The sequence below is a fragment of the Ochotona princeps genome, chromosome 17 (genome assembly GCF_030435755.1).
Source record: "Ochotona princeps isolate mOchPri1 chromosome 17, mOchPri1.hap1, whole genome shotgun sequence".
NCBI classification, from domain to species: Eukaryota; Metazoa; Chordata; class Mammalia; order Lagomorpha; family Ochotonidae; genus Ochotona; species Ochotona princeps.
The window spans coordinates 18,908,848-18,926,089 of record NC_080848.1 but is presented as its reverse complement, the minus strand read 5'-3'; the positions used below and the strand labels follow the sequence as shown (position 1 = coordinate 18,926,089).

The following is a 17,242-nucleotide window of genomic DNA, read 5'->3' as shown; positions in this document are numbered from 1 at the left end:
CTGCTGCTCAGCTTCTCCTGGGCATCCATGAGGACACTGTCTTCTTGTGTCCCCATGTAGTGGCTGTAGTGGAGGGTTGGGGGAGCCAGCCCACAAGAACCGGGACTGTTGGCTGCAGAGGAGTATTGTGGGGTGAAATGTCATTCATTCCCATTTTGGGGCCCCAAGGGTTCTCCTTGAAGCCCCCCAGCCTTGGAACAGGGAGTAGGTGGGAGACGGGGGTTGGGCCTCTCCCTGGTCTGTGGGCACCGTCTCCTTAGTGTGTGTGGGGAGTGGCAGGGGGAAGAGAAAGGAGAGGAAATTTTGATATCCTCCACTACGCAGGAGCTTTGGAGGGACAAGGATGGGTCAGTCCTTGTCCGCTTGGTGTCCAACACCTGCTGGCAACACACAGGCAGTTGGGGAGCAATTTGGGATGTCCTGGAGGTTCTCCTCTCTCGGCTGTGCTTGCACTTGTGTGGCTGTGCGTGTGTGTGTGGCTGTGTGTGTGTGTGTGTGTGTATGAGACCCGTCTCTGAGTATGCCTTGTGTAGCTGTGCATGGCTGTGCTCTCAGCAGCCACCCTCAAACTGACCTCACCACACCCACCAGGACCTTCCCCACGGCCCCGGATGGAGCCCATGGACACCATCTTTGTAAAGAACGTGAAGGAGGATGGGCCTGCCCACAGGGCGGGGCTTCGCACAGGTGAGCGCCCTGGCACCCCAGCCTGCTAGCCTCCTCTGGGGGCTCTCCGTTCTGCCTTCCAGTTAGGATGGGAGGCCTGCATGCAGGTGTCAGGGAGACCCCAATCTCTCACTGCCATCCATGCCTAGTCGGGGGTTTCTCCTGGGGGCCCCAGGCATTGCTTGTCCTGATGTGTGGTCCTGCCCCTTGTCCAGGAGACCGGCTGGTGAAGGTGAATGGGGAAAGTGTCATTGGGAAGACCTACTCCCAGGTGATAGCTCTGATCCAGAATAGGTGAGTGACCCCTGCCCACAGCTGGCCCATGCCCTTGGCCGTGGGACCCTCAGAGGCCCTGTGCTCTCTGCCCTGTGCCCTAGCCTGGCCCAACCCTCCACCCATCTCCACAGTGACGATGCCCTGGAGTTGTCCATCATGCCCAAGGATGAGGACATCCTGCAGATGGTGAGTTCCTCCTCAGCCCTTACACCCAATGAGGAAGTGCAAGGAGAAGCGCTGCCCATCCTTGCCCAGCTGAGGCTACCAGGCCCATTCCTAGGCTGGGGCCGCTGGTTGCCTCACTCAGGCTGTGCTGTGCTGATCTCGGCAGGCAGGATTCCTACCAGGGTATCTGAAAGGAGGGTGCCCAGCATGCCCTGCTGGGCTGGCATGTTCTTGTTGGCTCCCAGCATCCCCTCCCTGGCTATAACAGTGTGTGTGCATACATGCACACTCACATACACAGCAGGAGTCTTGGGCCGCCCCATCGTCATGGGCACTGTTGCACGTACACACACACGGGTCATGTAGACACAGCTGGACCATACACAGGTCCCCACTTCTGAGCACCGAGCCTTACCACACACTTGCCATGGCTCAGTGCCATTTCTGTGTCCTGGATGTCCCAGCTTGCTCCCGGGTGCACACGGTTAGCAGTGTCCCAGCATCCCAGGTGGATGCAGTAGGTGGCCAGCAGGCTGAGCCTCCTCAGCCCTTCCTACCCACCCCCCTCCAAGGGAGAGCATGCCCTACAGACAGGGACAGACAGGGGAAGGGGGGACACACCCTGAAGTCATGCAGGCATGTGTACACTCGAATGTGTCCCTCGCCTTCTCCGCCCAGTGCCCCCTTCCCTGGCCTTGTGGGTCCCAGCCAGAGGCCAGCCAGCCTGCCCATCCCCTGAGGGATGGCTGAAGGCCAAGTCCGGGGGCCCTGGAACTGCAGTCACTCTCTCATAATCACTGTAATCAGCGCCATGCTTGGCATGCTGTCCCTCCGGGAGCCTCCGCCCCTGGCCTCGATCGTCCCCTTGCTCATCCCAAGGCTCAAGGCCCTGCCTCCTGTGCACTCCTCTTCCGGCGGGGAGGGCAAGGTATGGCCAGGGTGGAACCCAGGGCATCCCTTCTCCCTGCCGCAGGCATCAGCAGCAGCTGGCAGGGGCCGAGGGGCAGCAAGGGCTATTAGCTGGGAGCACGGCTACCCAGACTCTGATGTGCTGGCGGCCCAGATATTGGCATCTGGGGGCCTCTACTGGCCCATACCACCCACCCATCTCCAGCCGGCCTGAGGGTGGGGCCCAGGCATTCCTGTGGTTGGGAGCCAAGGCTGGAGGCCAATCGGGCTGCAGCAGCTGCTGACGCCACCACCGACGCGGTGAGGCCCTCCACACCCATCCTCCCTCCTCCTGCCGCCAGCCAGCCAGCCTGAGAGCCAGCAGGGCTGAGGGGGAGCCGCGGGGAGGGCAGACAGAGGGACACTCAGGCCCTGACCGGGGCTAGTGGCATCAGTCAGTGTGTGTGTGTAGGGGGCGGGTGTTTGTCCGGGGCTCAGGAGGGTGGGGCAGGTGGGATGCCCGGGCTGTGAGGCTGGGAGCCGGGGGAGCAGCCGGCAGGATGGCTGAAGGGCGAGGTAAGTGTGTCTCCAGGCCGCATAGGCTGGCCTCGAGGGGCCAGTGTGCGGGGGTGTGGCCAGCCTGGCCCTGTCACGTGATGTTTGTGCCTGGGATGGCAAGGGGGGCTGCCCCTGTGGGTGTCTCATTGTGTTGGGCTGTGTGAGTGGGTCTCTGGGGCGAGTGTCTTCCTGTGTCTCTTTGTGGTGTTTGTGTGTGTGGGGTTTCACCCTCCCCCGCTTTGATCCTGCATCCTGAGGTCTCGGCACCAGTCCCTCTTTACCCCCCTCCCCGTAGGCTGCTTGTCCAAGGAGGCCGGCCTGGCTGGGGCTGGGGCCACCAGGCCGCTGTCCCTGGGGGCCGCCTCCTTTTTTGGCTGGGCCTGGGAGCTGGCCCTGTCACTCCGCAGCAATGCAGCGTCAGCCTCAGCTCCCAGTGCCAAATTCCAGACCTTAGGGGTGGCAGAAGGTGGCTCCAGCCTCCTCAGTCAGCCCAGGCTGGACCAGCCCCTCCTCCCCCCAGACTCCCCCCTACCTCCAGGGTTGGGGAGAGCAGAGGAGGAGGTAAGTTCTTTCTCACTCCAGTGGCTTAGGGACCAGGTTCCCAGCTGCCGAGGTCCTAGCCCACTCCACCCCAGACACGCCCCTTAGCCTCTTTATTCTGTGTTGTCTACCACCTTGTCGCCTCTGCTGGGGTTTCCCAGTTCTCCCCTCTCCGCCCAACACCCCCCACCCCCGCCACCGCCTCTACCAGCACCTCGACGCTCAAGGAGCTGTGGGCATTGCTGGGCAAAAGGGGACTTGGGGAGGACCCCAGGGAAAGAGGTTCCAGTGTTTATGACCCATTCAACCCTTGTCTGCAGTTGTGTTCTTGTCTGCTCCCTGTTCCTACCACTCCCTTCACTGCTTTCCTGGGGTGCTTGGCTATCCTGCCCCCCACTTCAGCTCCACTCACCTGCCTGTGTGTCTTGGGCAGGCCTACTCCCAGGATGCCTACCTGAAGGGGAATCAACCGTACTCCGGAGAGGCCCGCAGCATCCCAGAGCCGCCCCCCATCTGCTACCCCCGCAAGAGCTACGCTCCGCCGGCCCGGGTCCCTGCCTGGGCCACTATGGTGCCTGAGCCTGTCTCAGCACTGCCCGGGGACACCCGGAGTCCCACTGCTTGGAGTGACCCGGGGCCACGCATCCCGGCCACTGCTGCCACCGCCACCCGTGCCCATCTGGACAACTCCTGCCTGGGGATGAACCAGCCCCGCCCCAGTCCTGGTGCCTTCCCCCACCTGCCGTCAGAATCCCGGACGCCTCGTGCCTTCCCAGAGCCTGGCAGCCGGGTGCCCCCAAGCAGACTGGAGTGCCAGCAGGCCTTGTCACACTGGCTGTCGAACCAGGTCCCCCGCAGGGCGGGGGAGAGACGGTGCCCAGCCATGGCCCCCCGGGCCCGCAGCGCCTCCCAAGACCGCCTAGAAGATGTGGCTGCCCACCGTCCCTGGCCCTGCTCCACCTCCCAGGATGCCTTGAGTCAGCTGGGCCGAGAGGGCTGGCACCGGGCACGCTCAGACGACTACCTGGGCAGGGCCACCCGCTCCGCCGAGGCCCTGGGACCAGGGGCCCTGGTGTCGCCCCGTTTCGAGCGCTGCGGCTGGGCTTCTCAGCGTCCAACTGGCCGCACCTCCACCTGCCCATCCCGGGACCTGCCAGGAGCCCAGGCCCCACCCCTCGCTGGCCTGCAGGGCCTGGATGACGTTGGGTACATCGGGTATCGGAGCTACAGCCCATCATTCCAGCGTCGGACTGGCCTGTTGCATGCACTTTCTTTCCGAGACTCACCCTTTGGGGGGCTGCCCTCCTTCAACTTGGCTCAGTCCCCTGCACCATTCCCACCAGAGGCCTCAGAACCGCCACCAGCCAGAGTTGTCAGGCCAGAACCCAGCGCCCGGGCCTCAGAGCCCCCAGCTGAGGACCGCCGTGATGAGGTGGTCCTGCGGCAGAAGCCTCCGACAGGCCGCAAGGTCCAGCTGACCCCTGCAAGACAGATGAATGTGGGATTTGGGGACGAGCCCCCCGAGCCCGAGGCCAGTGGACGAGGGGAACGACTGAGCAGGAAGGTAGCACCCTTGGCTACTACCGAAGATTCCCTGGCTTCCATCCCCTTCATCGGTGAGTGATGGCGTGGGTGCCGTTCCTGCCCGCCTGGGCCCCACCCACCTGTCTAACGTGGGTGGCACTCGGCTGGGCACTGACATGACCGGCTGGTTCCTGTGTGTGTTCATCTGTCCACCCGTCCCCACCCATGGGTCCTTTTGTCTCCCTCCAACTTCCCATCCTCGTGTCACACCTTTATTCCCCATCCGTTTATCCTTCCAACCATCTCTCCCTCCGTCCTTTCCTTCTCTTCCTCCTTTCTGTCTGAGCCTCCTTCCTTTGTTCACTCATTGCTTCTTTCCAACTACCCATCAGTTTTCTCCTTTACCCCTCCTTCCTTTTACATCTTTCACTCTTTGTTCCTTCCACCCCACCACCCATTGCTCTAGCAGGAGTTTGTAAGGTGCTGTGCTGGGGCCCTGTGGTCACACAGGAGAGCCCTGTGGGAGGGCAGTGAGGTAGAACAGGTCAGAGAAGAGCGTGGTGGCCCGAGTGAATCTGAGGAAGGGCAGTTGGCTGGGACTCGAGGGAGGGCAAGACTGTAGAAAAACGGGGAGGGAGGGAGGGAGGGAGGGAGGGAGGGAGGGAGGGAGGTGAACCTGTGGAGACGCTGAGTGTGTCTGGGGTCTTCCCGATGCTGGCGGTTTGGACTTGATCCTCAGAACAGAATGGGCTGGTGGGGTGCCTTGTGTTGGAGAAGGGTATGCACCAGTGAGGGGCTGGGGCGATTTCCGGGTTTCTGGCCTGTCTGGAGGGTGGTGTTCATATCCCATGTCAGGAATAAGGGAGGGGTACAGAGAGAGCAGGCGAGACCAGGATGTGTTGATGAGGGCAGGGTACCAGGGTGTAAGAGGAAGACCAGTATGAAAATAATGGCCCAGGGAGTGCAGGCCAGGCCCAAGGGGTTGTACTTGTAGCTGGGCTCACAGCAGGGCAGCCTAAGGAGTGAGAAGAAGAGTCCCTGAGGGGACACAGCTGTGGTCAGTCCCTGCCTCGTGGAACTGCCAGCCGATGGCAGAGACAGTTCTCATACTCCAGAATTCCCTCTTGGATGGGGGAGACTGGCTCTGCGCTCGAAGGTTCCCAGTCTGATGGAGGAGGCACAGTGCCTGCCCGCAGCAGCTCCCAATCTGATGGAGGAGGGTGGGAGGGTGGCTTACCCGATTCCTGGGTGCCCTTGGTGTAGTGTGGCAGGGCAGCTCTGCCCCTGCTAGGGGGAGACATCGTTATCTGCGGGGAGCATGATGGTAGCCGGGCCCTGCATCGCAGGGGATGCCTACGGGCCGTGGTCTGAGCTAAGGGACCCTGATCGCTGGTCCCACGGTTGGGCCAGTTTGACTTCCGACCTCCTTTCTACCTCCCTCCCTCCCTCTACTCCTGCAGACGAGCCCACCAGCCCCAGCATTGACCTCCAAGCCAAGCACGTTCCTGCCTCTGCGGTGGTCTCCAGTGCCATGAACTCCGCCCCTGTCCTGGGCACCAGCCCATCCTCTCCAACCTTCACCTTTGCCCTCAGCCGTCATTACTCCCAGGACTGTAGTGAGTGTTGCCCTTGGCCTCTCCCACCGACTCTGGCTACTTCTGGGGCCCCTGGGGAGTCACACCTGCGACTTCTGCCAGGAAGGGGGGCTCGGCGAGGCTGACCCCGGGCCCAATGCAGGTGTCCTTGCAGGCAGCATCAAGGCCGGCCGCCGCTCCTCCTACCTGCTGGCCATCACCACGGAGCGCTCCAAGTCCTGTGACGACGGGCTCAACACCTTCCGTGATGAGGGCCGAGTGCTGCGGTGAGGCCTGGTCTGCACGAGGCGGGGTGGGGCCAGTGGCTACAGCCACCATGGCCCTGGGGTGCTGCACCAGCAAGGCTTCTGGCCCTTGGGGCTTGAGCCAGTGAGGGTGACACCTCCCTCACCCTCACATCTTGCTCCTCAGACGCCTGCCAAACCGGGTCCCCAGCTTGCGAATGTTGCGAAGTTTCTTCACCGACGGGGTACGTAACCCGTGTTTACTGGCAGGGCCGAGGGTGTCAGGAAGCAGGGACCGTGGGCTCCTGTCACGTGCGTGACCCTTCCCTGTCCCCAGGGTGGGCTGTGTCGTCACCACTGCTGACCTCCCGCCCAGGGCCTTGTCACTTATCATTCCCGTCTTGAATGTCTGCTTCCAGTCCTCCTGCCACGGGTAGCTAGTTCATGTCTTTGTGTCCTGCAGGGTGTTCAGGCCACAGCCTCCGCATCCCCCGCCTCCCTGTGCTGCCTCGCACTTTCCGCTTAGCTGGGCTGGCCCCACAGCTAGGCTAGAAGTTCCCTGAGCTTGCAGGGTTCCACGTGCCTAGCTCCCTGCTGGATCCCCAGTGCCTACACAGGGTCCTGAGGGTGGAGGCGCACAGGATAGGGTACACAGGGCTGAGACTGGGGGAAAGGCCAGAGTTGGCAGCCTTGGCTGCATGGGACAGGATCGGGTATGCGTTGGCCCCGGCCACAGGCTGGAGAGCCACCTGACCTCCAACACTGCTGTGTCTTGCCTTGCCACCTCACTGGCGCTGTCACCTGTCTTCTTTATGGCTTCCTCTGCTTAATTAAGATTGCCCTGATGCTGGCCTGTCTACCCTGCTGGAGTTCTGTTGACACTATCACTTCCTCTGTGGAATTCCTCGTGGACACGGCTACCTGCTCCAGTGACACAGCCCCTGTTGACATCCCCACTTCCCCTGTTTGTTTAACTCCTGGTTGACATGGCCACTTCCTCTGTTTCCTTAATTCCTGACAACCCATAAAGTTCTAGGAGGTTCCAGATTGGCTTTTCCGAGCGTGACCAGGCACGTGGCCTGCTGGCAACTCGTAGCCTTTCCTGCTTTCCAGCTTTGCCTTAGCATGCATCTTGTGATCTCTGCACTGGGAAACAGAGAGGGCACACAGTATCCATGCGGCCACACAGCACAGCAGCGTACAGCAGGGCCTTCGGCTGGGCCCGGGTGACTGCCGGCACTCCATGGGGTTCCTGCGATGCTGCTTCTGTGGCAGCCACCCTAAGCTGTGCTCTGTCGTCCCCCTACAGTCCTTGGACAGCTGGGGTACCTCCGAGGATGCTGATGCCCCTTCTAAGCGACCTTCCACCTCTGACCTCTCGGATACCACCTTCAGCGACATCAGGAGAGAGGGCTGGTTGTATTATAAACAGATCCTCACCAAGAAGGGAAAGGTAAGATGGGGGTGGAGTGGGGACAAGTGGGGCTCCAGCCCAGCTCTCAGCTTCTCCTACATGCCCTCTCACAGCCCTGGACCGGAGAGAGCTGGCTCAGGCCGTGCAGCATCAGGGATGGAGATGAGCAGCCAGCACGCACTTTCCCAGGAGATCTTACAGGAGGCCTCGTGAGGAGGAGGCTGACAGGGTGGAGGCCATGGTGAGGGTGGCGGGGAGCATGGATCTGATCATGTTGCACCTGGGAGTCCCACAAAATCAGAGTGTTCACCCTAGAAACAGCCACTGTACTCAGAGAGAAGGAGCAAGGCTGGGGTGATGGTCTGGAAGGAGCTGGGGCCCAAAGAGTGGAGGCCAGAGGGCTTCAGTCTGTCACCCCCCCCCCCCGAAGAGTGGCTACTTTGTCATCTCCACTTGGCTGCCTTGGGGCAGGTTAGTTGTCACGCTGGAAGCCAGAGGACCAGTTAGGAGCTACCACCGAGATCCAGGTGAGAGGCGTGCAGGTGTCAGGGAACAGAGACTGGGGGGATTGCACAGGAAGAGAGGGGCACATGAGGAGTAAAGCAGGTCCCTGGGGTGGAGACCTTGTGGCCCCAGGGTGGAGGTGAGAGAACAGCAGCTGGTTGCTGGCCCTCCAAGTGACCCCTGCTGCGTGGCCCAGGTGACTGTCTCGCAGCTCGCACTGGACAACTCGCTGACCTTGCCTGCAAAAGGAGCTCATGTGAGATAATATCAGCTGCTAAACCTCCTGCTGGAATTGGAGGAGATGATCCCTGAGAAGGCTTTACCTAGTCTCTGTTTTTTTTTTTTATTGGAAAGGCGGATATAGAGAGGAGGAGAGTCAGAGAGGAAGGTCTTCTGTCTGATGGTTCACTCCCCAGGTAACCACAACGGCTGGAGCTGAGCCAATCCGAAGCCAGGAGCCAGGAACTCTTCTAGGTCTCCCATGCAGGTGCAGGGTTCCTAGGCTTTGGGCTGTCCTCAACTGCTTTCCCAGGCCACAAGCAGGGAGCTGGATGGGAAGCGGGGCCACCAGGATTAGAACTGGCGTCCACACGGATCCCGGCGCTTGAAAGGCGAGCACCTTAACCACTACACTATCGCACTGGGCCCCCAGTCTCTGCTTTACCCTGGCAGCTGCTCTGACAGACACCCACGGGGGCTACAGAACCCCCCTGGCCAGGCCCAGGTTGCCTATGTAACATGGCGTGGTACTCATTCTTAGCCTACACACGCTTTGCTGTATGCCCCAACGCATCTTTGAGTGACTTGCAGAGCCCACTGTGATGTGCACACTGGGTCCTAGAAATCTGATATTGAATGACAAGAAGAAAAAAAAAAAATGCGTGACTGCTCAGCGCAGGTATGGGCCACTTCCCCGTGTTCCTGACCCACACTTGACCCCTTCGTGTGTAAGGCTCGTGGATCCTGAGGGCCAACTGAGCTTTCCATTCCACCCTTTGTGGCGACAGACTGAGCCTCTGGCTTCGGGCACATCCTTAAATTCCTTGAGCGTCACTTTTCTCATCTGAGAGCTGGGCCCAGGGCTGCCAGGAGGAGAGGATGGTGATACAGGATCCAAGCAGGACTGATACTTGTGGCCTGTGGTTCTGGGGAGGTGGGGGTGAGGGAACCAGTCCAGCCCTGCCCTGCGAGGCTTCACCGTCAGAGAACACACGTGGCGCATGGTAGCTTGCAGGGCACAGACTGTTACGATGCGGGAGTTCAGGGGACCTCAGTGGGGTGTGCTGGGATGCGGGGCTGGGTGGGACGGTAGGGAAGGTACCCGAAGGCCTGAGCCACGAAGACTTGGCGAATCCACCTGCAATGTGGGGTGGAGAGAAAAGTGGTTAGAAGAAGATAGCGCCATCACTGCTGGCCAGGTGAGCAAGGGAGCTGAACTGAGGTGGCTGTGAAGGCTGGGGGGCAGGGTACAGTTGTGATCCTAGGGCTGGCCTTGGCTTTTTGATATTTGGGGTGGTGCAGCCAGGAGGGAGGAGAAGGCCACATTTGTCCTGGTTCCTGCTTGGGCTATAGGAGAGGTTGTGGGTGGTAAGGACCCCTGCCTACCTCCTTGCTCCCAGGCCACGGGCAGTCCAGGAGCAGGTCTTGGGAGAGGAATCGGAGTTAATGTCAAGTCCAGGGACCCTGCTGGAGACCTTCAGTAGTGTCTGGTCAGGGGAGCCACCCTGTGGAGGGTTTGATCTGTCTGGCCTCACGGGCATCGGTGGCCTTGGGTATAGGAAGGATGAGGGTCAGGGACCCAGCTGGGCCTTGGGGAGATGGCGAGGCTGACTGTGGGAAAACCCAGGCCCAGCTTTGTGGGCCAGGCTGGGGCCAAGTGGAACCTGGAGGGACCAGTGGATGCTCCTCCTGCCAGGTAGCCTGTCCCCAGCTCTCAGTGACGCCTTTCCTGCTCCCTGGCCAGTTCTGGGCATCCACTCCATTGTAGCTAGAACCTGATGTCACTCATTTCTTTGGCATTGTGGCCTCAGGCCCAGTGCTTCTAGCCTCCCGTGAAGTAGAGGCTGTGGGTGGCACACCTCTGCACCCACAGAGCACACATGGAAGCTCCTTGCCACCTTGGGGGTGGGTGCTCACTCAGTTCTTACTTTACCTGCAGGGGGTGCTGCTGACCTGGCCAAGGTCATCCAGCTGGGCCAGTCTCAGAGGTTGCCCTTGACCCCGCTGCACTCTAACATCACAGGTGTCCCTGGAGGTCCCCACCAGCTCTTGTTTCTGTTTTGTTTTGTTTTAAGATTTACTTATTTTTATTGCAAAGTCAGATATACATATAGAGGAGGAGAGACAGAGAGGAAGGCCTTCCATCCGATGGTTCACTCCCCATGTGACTGCAATGGCTGGTGCTGCGCCAATCCAAAGCCAGGAGCTCTCCCGGGTCTCCCATGTTGGGTGCAGGGTCCCAAGGCTTTGCGCCATCCTCTACTGCTTTCCCAGGCCACAAGCAGGGAGCTGGATGGGAAGCGGGGCCGCTGGGATTAGAGCCAGTGCCCATATGGGATCCTGGCGCGTTCAAGGCGAGGACTTTAGCCACTTAGGCCACCACGCTGGGCCCAGCTCTTGACTTTGAATGTCCCTGTCGCTGCCCAGAAGTTCTGTGAGGGGGGGCAGGGCTCACAGCATGGGATTGGCCCCGTGGGAAAGGTGAGGTTGGAGGTACTGATGGTGGCAGAAAGGGCGAGAAGGAAGCCAGGGAGCAGCTCCAGGAAGAGGAAGAGCAAGTGCAAGACCGAGAAAGCCTGGCGCTCCCTGACAAGGGCTGCGTGGCTTGCGGTCATGGGGAGGAAGGAGCCGGGAGATGAATTTGGGGCCAGATTGGCAAAAATTGTGGGTGTGATTGCAAGGGCACTGGCTGCCCACAGTGGGTACTGGGCTGCGGAGCTAGCATCTTCTCTGGCTCAGAGGATCATGCAGCCACTGGCCGAAGAGTGGAGGCCAGGCAGGCCTCCTTTCCTTGTCCTGGCAAGAGGTGTTGTAGTATAGCCCAGGAGGTGGCAGAGGAAATGGAGATTTATTTTGTTTTGTTTTTTAATTTATTTTTACTTCTTTCTTTTTTTTTTTTAAAGATTTATTTTTATTACAAAGTCAGATATACAGAGAGGAAGATCTTCCGTCCGATGATTCACTCCCCAAGTGAGCCGCAACGGGCCGGTGCGCGCCAATCCTAAGCCGGGAACCAGGAACCTCTTCCAGGTCTCCCACTCGGGTGCAGTGTCCCAAAGCTTTGGGCCGTCCTCGACTGCTTTCCCAGGCCACAAGCAGGGAGCTGGATGGGAAGTGGAGCTGCCGGGATTAGAACCGGCGCCCATATGGGATCCCGGGGCGTGCTCAAGGCGAGGACTTTAGCCACTAGGCCACGCCGCCGGTCCCTACTTATTTCTTTTTTAAGATTAAGTATTTTTATTGAAAAGGCATATCAGATTTATGGAGAGAAGAGAGAGAAAGATCTTCCTTCCACTAGTTCACTCCCCAAATGGCTGCAGTTGGGTTGATCTGAAACCAGGAGCCAGCAGCTTCTTCCAGGTCTCCCACATGGGTGCAGGGTCCCAAGGCTTAGGGCCATCTACCACTGCTTTCCCAGGCCACAGGCAGGCAGCTGGACAGGAAGTTGAGCAGTCAGGACACGAACTGACGCCCGTATGGGTTGCTGACGAGAGGATTTAGTCATTGAGCCATCACACCAGGTCCTTATTTTTATTTAAAAGGCAAAGTTACAGAGAGTGAGTGATCCTGCATCTGCTTGCTTATTCCCCAAAGACTGCAACGGCTACAGCTAGGCCAGCCGGAAGCCAGGGGCCTGGAGCTTCTTCCGGGTCTCGACCCTCATGGGTATGGAGGTTCAAGAGCTTGAGCCATCCTCTACTGCTTTCCCAGGCTATAAGCAAGGGGCCAAATTGGAAGTGGAGCAGCTTGGACATGAACCAGTGCCCATATGGGATTCTGGCACCACAGGCAAAGGATTCGCTTGATATGCCACCAAGCCGGCTCCCCAAAAATCACTTATTTGAGAGACAGCAAGACAAAAAGAAGTCTCATCTACCCGCTCGCTTACTCCCTAAAAAACCCACAACAGCCAGGGCTGGGAATGCCACCCATGGACCCCACGTGAGGGGCAGGAGCCCAGTCACTTGAGCCATCACTGCTGCCTCCCAGGGTCTGCATTAGTAAGAATGCCAGAGTCAGGAGGCCGAGCCAGGAATCGAACCCAGGCCCATAAGGACCATGGGCATCTTGCCTGCGAGGCCAAATGCCTGTCCCTCAAGAGATGGGATATTTTAAAAGCAGAACCACTGGTGATGGGTAGATTGTAAGAATTCAGGATCACATTCAGGTTTCTGGGCCACCCAGTGGATGGACACTCAGGAGAGGTGGGAGGAAGGAGGGGAGGAGGCAGAGAGCAGTGGCTCAGGAAGTGATACGCGACATTCATGACATGTATGACATTGTATGACATGTATCTGGAGAGGCGGAGCAGGCCTGGCAGGATCAGGGAACTACAGAAGGACAGAATTAAAGCCAGGGAGTAGGTGGTGTCCCTGAGGGGCCTGCTGGGAGACGGGGGCCTGGGACCACAGGGCCAGGGGTACCCACAGTTCTGTTGGTCTTGAGGGGCCAGGTGTTTCTCTGTTGGAGTGGAGGGGCGCTGTCCAGAGCTTGTGGGATCTTAGCACTTCTGGTTTCTACCTGCTGGTGCTTTGACACCCACACCTCAGGTCTCCCCGCAAGGGGAGCTGCAGGGCATCTTTCCCCAGTGGAAGAGACAGAATGGGGTAGATGAGTTAGGAGATGAACCTGGAGAGAGGGGAGAGACGTGGATAGAGAAGCAGACACTGGGAGGATGCTGAGAGTGGCCTCTGGGCCTTGGGTACTGGACAACTGACTGAGAGAGCGGCAGTATGGCAGGGGGTGTTCAGCAGCCATGGCTGTTGAGGATTAGGGGGCATCATGCTGGGAAGGGAGCAGGTGTCTTTCAGGGTCTCCTGCCCCCAGGGGTGTCAAAGCGGGTGCCAGTCAAGAGGAGGTAGAGCTTCTTGGGGGTGGAGAGTACTGGGCTGGGCACGCTGGCAGGTGGGGACAGTGAGGGAGTCAGGTTGCGGGCAGGAGGCTGCTCCGGGAGCAGGTGCTGGTGGAGCAGAGGCCCCTGGCGGGCAGTGGGCCAGGGTCTGTCCCCGCTGTTGTCTGCTGCCTGCTGCTTCCCACGCCTCTGGCTCCTGGCGAGTGGGCAGGCCTGGCTCTCACTGCTCCCCGTCTCTCTCTCTCTCTCTCCCTTTCTCTCTCTCTCTCCCTCTCTTCCACCCGTGTCTCCCTGCAGAAAGCGGGCAGCGGCCTGCGCCAGTGGAAGCGAGTGTACGCCGCGCTGCGGGCGCGCTCGCTCTCGCTGAGCAAGGAGCGGCGGGAGCCCGGGCCGGCGGCGGCGGGGGCTGCGGCGGCCGGCGCAGGTGAGGACGAGGCGGCGCCCGTCTGCATCGGCTCCTGCCTGGTGGACATCTCCTACAGCGAGACCAAGAGGAGGCACGTGTTCCGGCTGACCACCGCTGACTTCTGTGAATATCTCTTTCAGGCTGAGGACCGGGATGACATGCTGGGCTGGATCAGAGCGATCCGGGAGAACAGCAGGGCCGAGGGCGAGGTGAGGCCTGTGCCCTCCCCAGCTGGGTACCCCAGGGTGGGCCAGGCCTACCTCACGCCTGCTGTGACCTCTGGAGACCTCTCTCTGAGCCTCACTACCCCTCATCCCCCACCTCCAGGCTCGCAGGGGTGCCCTCTTGCATCTGTACAGTCAGGTCTGTCTTCAGTGCTTGGCAAAGGCTCCCTGAGCCTGGCATCTGAAGCTCAAAGCCTGGCAGTCCTGGGGACAGCCACAGTAATGGCAGCAGTTAATATTTTGTTGTTCTGGTGGCCTTGGGCAGACTGTGACACTGCCAAGCCCTGTTCAGGCCATTCCCAGCTCCTGGCAGCAGGGACAGAGGCCAGAGAGTCTGGTGGAATTGTGTTAGAGACCTACGTGCTCTGTGCCAGAGTGCGCGAGGCTGGCCGGTATTCAGGGGGATGATCACATTGACCTTGGGAGAAGGCCAGGAGGCTTGGCCTTTGGCAGCAGGCGGACAAGATTTGAGTTAAGGGCCTTGGAAGGAATTTGGAGAAATTAAAAACTACACATATGTAGCATCCTTTATGGACACCTAGAGCGAGCCCCTCCAGGGGCCTGGGCTAGGGCCCCTACCCCCATCCCTGTTTGCTCCCTTAGCAGATGCTGCCCATGCCCAAAGGTGCCCTGGCACCAAATGAAGGCAGTCCTGGGCTTGAGGGCTGGTTGCAGCAGGTACCTGTTCTGGCTGTGGGAGCCGGGTGCCAGTGCTCAGCCCCTGCTTCAGCCCATCCCTCCCACAGTGGACATATCCTCTCATTGCGGCCTGGAAGCCTGGCCAGGCTGTGCCCTGCAGGGTAGGGTATTGTTGGTCCCGTCCCCTGCATTACTGCAGCCACTGCCTGTGAGGTGGGCGTGTGCAGGCTTCAGGGGGCCTTGCTCGCTCCCTGAGCTTGAGGCAGAGGGTGCTGCTGAGGCTCAGAGAGGCTCCACAATTTAGACAGGGTCACTCACGGTCCAGCCCTGGCCTGGCCTGGCCTACCCCAGGGTCTGAGCTCTGCCCTGGGCACACGGAGGAGGGGGACTGATGAGGCCAGGTGGGCCACTGGCACTGATGTGGCTGTTCTTTCTTCTCTGCTGCTCAGGACCCCGGCTGTGCCAACCAAGCTCTGATCAGCAAGAAGCTTAATGAATACCGCAAAGTGAGGTGAGGCCCCGTCCTGGGATCGGTCTCCTGAGGTGGGAGGGTGGCAGGGGCAGAGGATGCACTGGTCCACCTGCTTCCATGGTCCCTGAGGCTCAGGATTCAGCCTGGGTGACCCGCTGTGCCCCTCCCTCCGGCTGACGACCTCTTTTCTCTCCCTCCTTTTTCTACACAGCCATAGCTCTGGGCCCAAAGCTGATTCCTCCCCAAAAGGCTCTCGCGGCCTGGGGGGCCTCAGGTCTGAATTTCTCAAGCAGAGCGCAGCAGCCGCACTTGGCCTCAGGACACAAGAGCCGCCCGCAGGGGGCAAGGGTAGGACGGTGGCACTGGTGATGGTGGGCGGGGCCCCGCAGGGGGAGAGGGAAGGGACAGGCGAGTATGCGCAGGCACCTGTGACGTCCTGGGACACAGACATCTCTGCCTGGGGTACTTGCAGTCTCTGCTTGCAGCGTCCCCCTCGGGCAGAAGGCTCGCTGGAGCCAGCCCCTTTCAGCCAAACACACTTCTTGGGCTGTTAGAAATTTCTTCCTTTGGTCGAGTCAGAATCTGTGGCTCCCTCTTCACAGTTTTAATTTGTGTTTATTATCTAGTTGAAAGGTAGAGCGACAAGATATCTTCTGTCCTCTAGTTGACTCTCTCTAAGTGGCTGCAACCACCACCGGGGCTGGTGCAGGTTGAAACCAGGAGCCCAGAGATTCATCCGGGTCTCCCACATGGGTGTAGGGGCCCAGGGCTTTGAGCCATTTTCTATAGCTTTCCAAGGTGCGTCAGCAGGGAGCTAGATGGGAAGTGGAGCAGCCAGACTCCATCTAGAGCTGGCGCCCCCAAGTGGAGTCTGACTCCTTATGTTGCAGGCCGTATGTTCATTGCTGTGAAGTGAACACCCCCATCCATTGCGTTTTGTCACGGGATGGTGTTTTGTCACGGGATGCCTTTAGCGCCCTAATGGTCTCTCCTGGAGACCCCTGGTGTCCAGATGTGAATGACAGTGTGTGTGAGATCCGGGGCCACAGCTCCCCCTGACTCTCGGCCTCCCCTGTCCCAGATGACAGTGCTGCCGCCCCCAAGACCCCCTGGGGCATCAACATCATCAAGAAGAACAAGAAGGCGGCCCCGCGGGCCTTTGGGGTCCGTCTGGAGGAGTGCCAGCCGGCTACAGAGAACCAGGTGGGTCCCGGGCAGACGAGGGGGGCCCTGAGGTGTGGAGGCTCAGGGCTGTGCGGGCCCCAGGACCAACTCCTCTTCACTTTGTCCAGCGCCAAGGTCCCTTGGCAGGAACCACCAGCCCAGCCCTGCTCCTCCTCTGTCCGAGCCCAGGCCCTGGGGCCGTGCAGAGGCAGTGGGGGCCTCCTGCCCTCCCATGGGCTTCCTTGTGCTGCCTGCCCGGCTTGGCTTCCCCACCTGTCTGACACCCCACCCTGCCTGTGTTCCCAGCGCGTGCCTCTCATCGTGGCAGCGTGCTGTCGTATTGTGGAGGCCCGGGGGCTGGAGTCCACTGGCATTTACCGGGTGCCTGGCAACAACGCGGTGGTGTCCAGCCTGCAAGAGCAGCTCAACCGCGGCCCAGGTGACATCAACCTGCAGGATGAGGTGGGTGTGGCTGGGGAATGCAGTGGAGGGGGGTGGTTCCTGGTGGTGGGAGCTTTGCAGTTGATTGGGTTGTGATCCCTCTGTTCCCCCCACTCCCCACAGCGAGGGTTCACTCCCCAGATTCAGAGGCCTTCCTGAAGCTGCTGGCCTGGATCCAGTGGGCAGTAGGGAGTCTGTGATGGTTCTTTCGCCAGGTTGAGCAAGAGCAGCTTTGATTTCCACCCCACAGAGAGAGGCAGGGGGAGCCGCAGGCAGGGTCTTGGGAAGAGACTGTGTTGCCCCAGAAGCTGCCCATTTGCACCTGCAGGGCTTGGCTGTGTGAGGAGGAGGGAGGGAGAGCCCTGAAGGCAGGTGTTGAGCTGGGTGGGTGCTCATGGGTTCTGCCTCCTACACAGACTGGGGCAAGAGTGGCTGCATAGAGTGTGAAAGGGGATTGTTGAGCAGTGGCCT

At 60.1% G+C, this 17,242-nt stretch overlaps 1 protein-coding gene across 6 annotated transcripts in view; it reads left to right on the top strand.

Annotated features, from left to right (window-relative positions):
* The window catches only part of ARHGAP23 (Rho GTPase activating protein 23), a 67,998-nt gene that overhangs the window by 35,410 nt on the left and 15,346 nt on the right, over positions 1-17,242 (top strand). For 4 of the 6 annotated variants that reach the window (XM_058676179.1, XM_058676180.1, XM_004591121.3 and 1 more), the window contains 13 exons: positions 592-687; positions 882-960; positions 1,074-1,128; positions 3,527-4,709; positions 6,078-6,233; positions 6,367-6,478; positions 6,624-6,681; positions 7,746-7,889; positions 13,723-14,040; positions 15,144-15,205; positions 15,378-15,514; positions 16,248-16,369; positions 16,637-16,792. In XM_058676179.1, coding sequence (XP_058532162.1) covers positions 592-687; positions 882-960; positions 1,074-1,128; positions 3,527-4,709; positions 6,078-6,233; positions 6,367-6,478; positions 6,624-6,681; positions 7,746-7,889; positions 13,723-14,040; positions 15,144-15,205; positions 15,378-15,514; positions 16,248-16,369; positions 16,637-16,792 — 2,678 coding nt within the window. Of the gene's footprint in view, positions 1-591; positions 688-881; positions 961-1,073; positions 1,129-2,398; positions 2,572-3,526; positions 4,710-6,077; positions 6,234-6,366; positions 6,479-6,623; positions 6,682-7,745; positions 7,890-13,722; positions 14,041-15,143; positions 15,206-15,377; positions 15,515-16,247; positions 16,370-16,636; positions 16,793-17,242 lie in introns of those variants that run through there. The other 2 variants (XM_058676178.1, XM_058676181.1) reach the window with 2 other exon arrangements.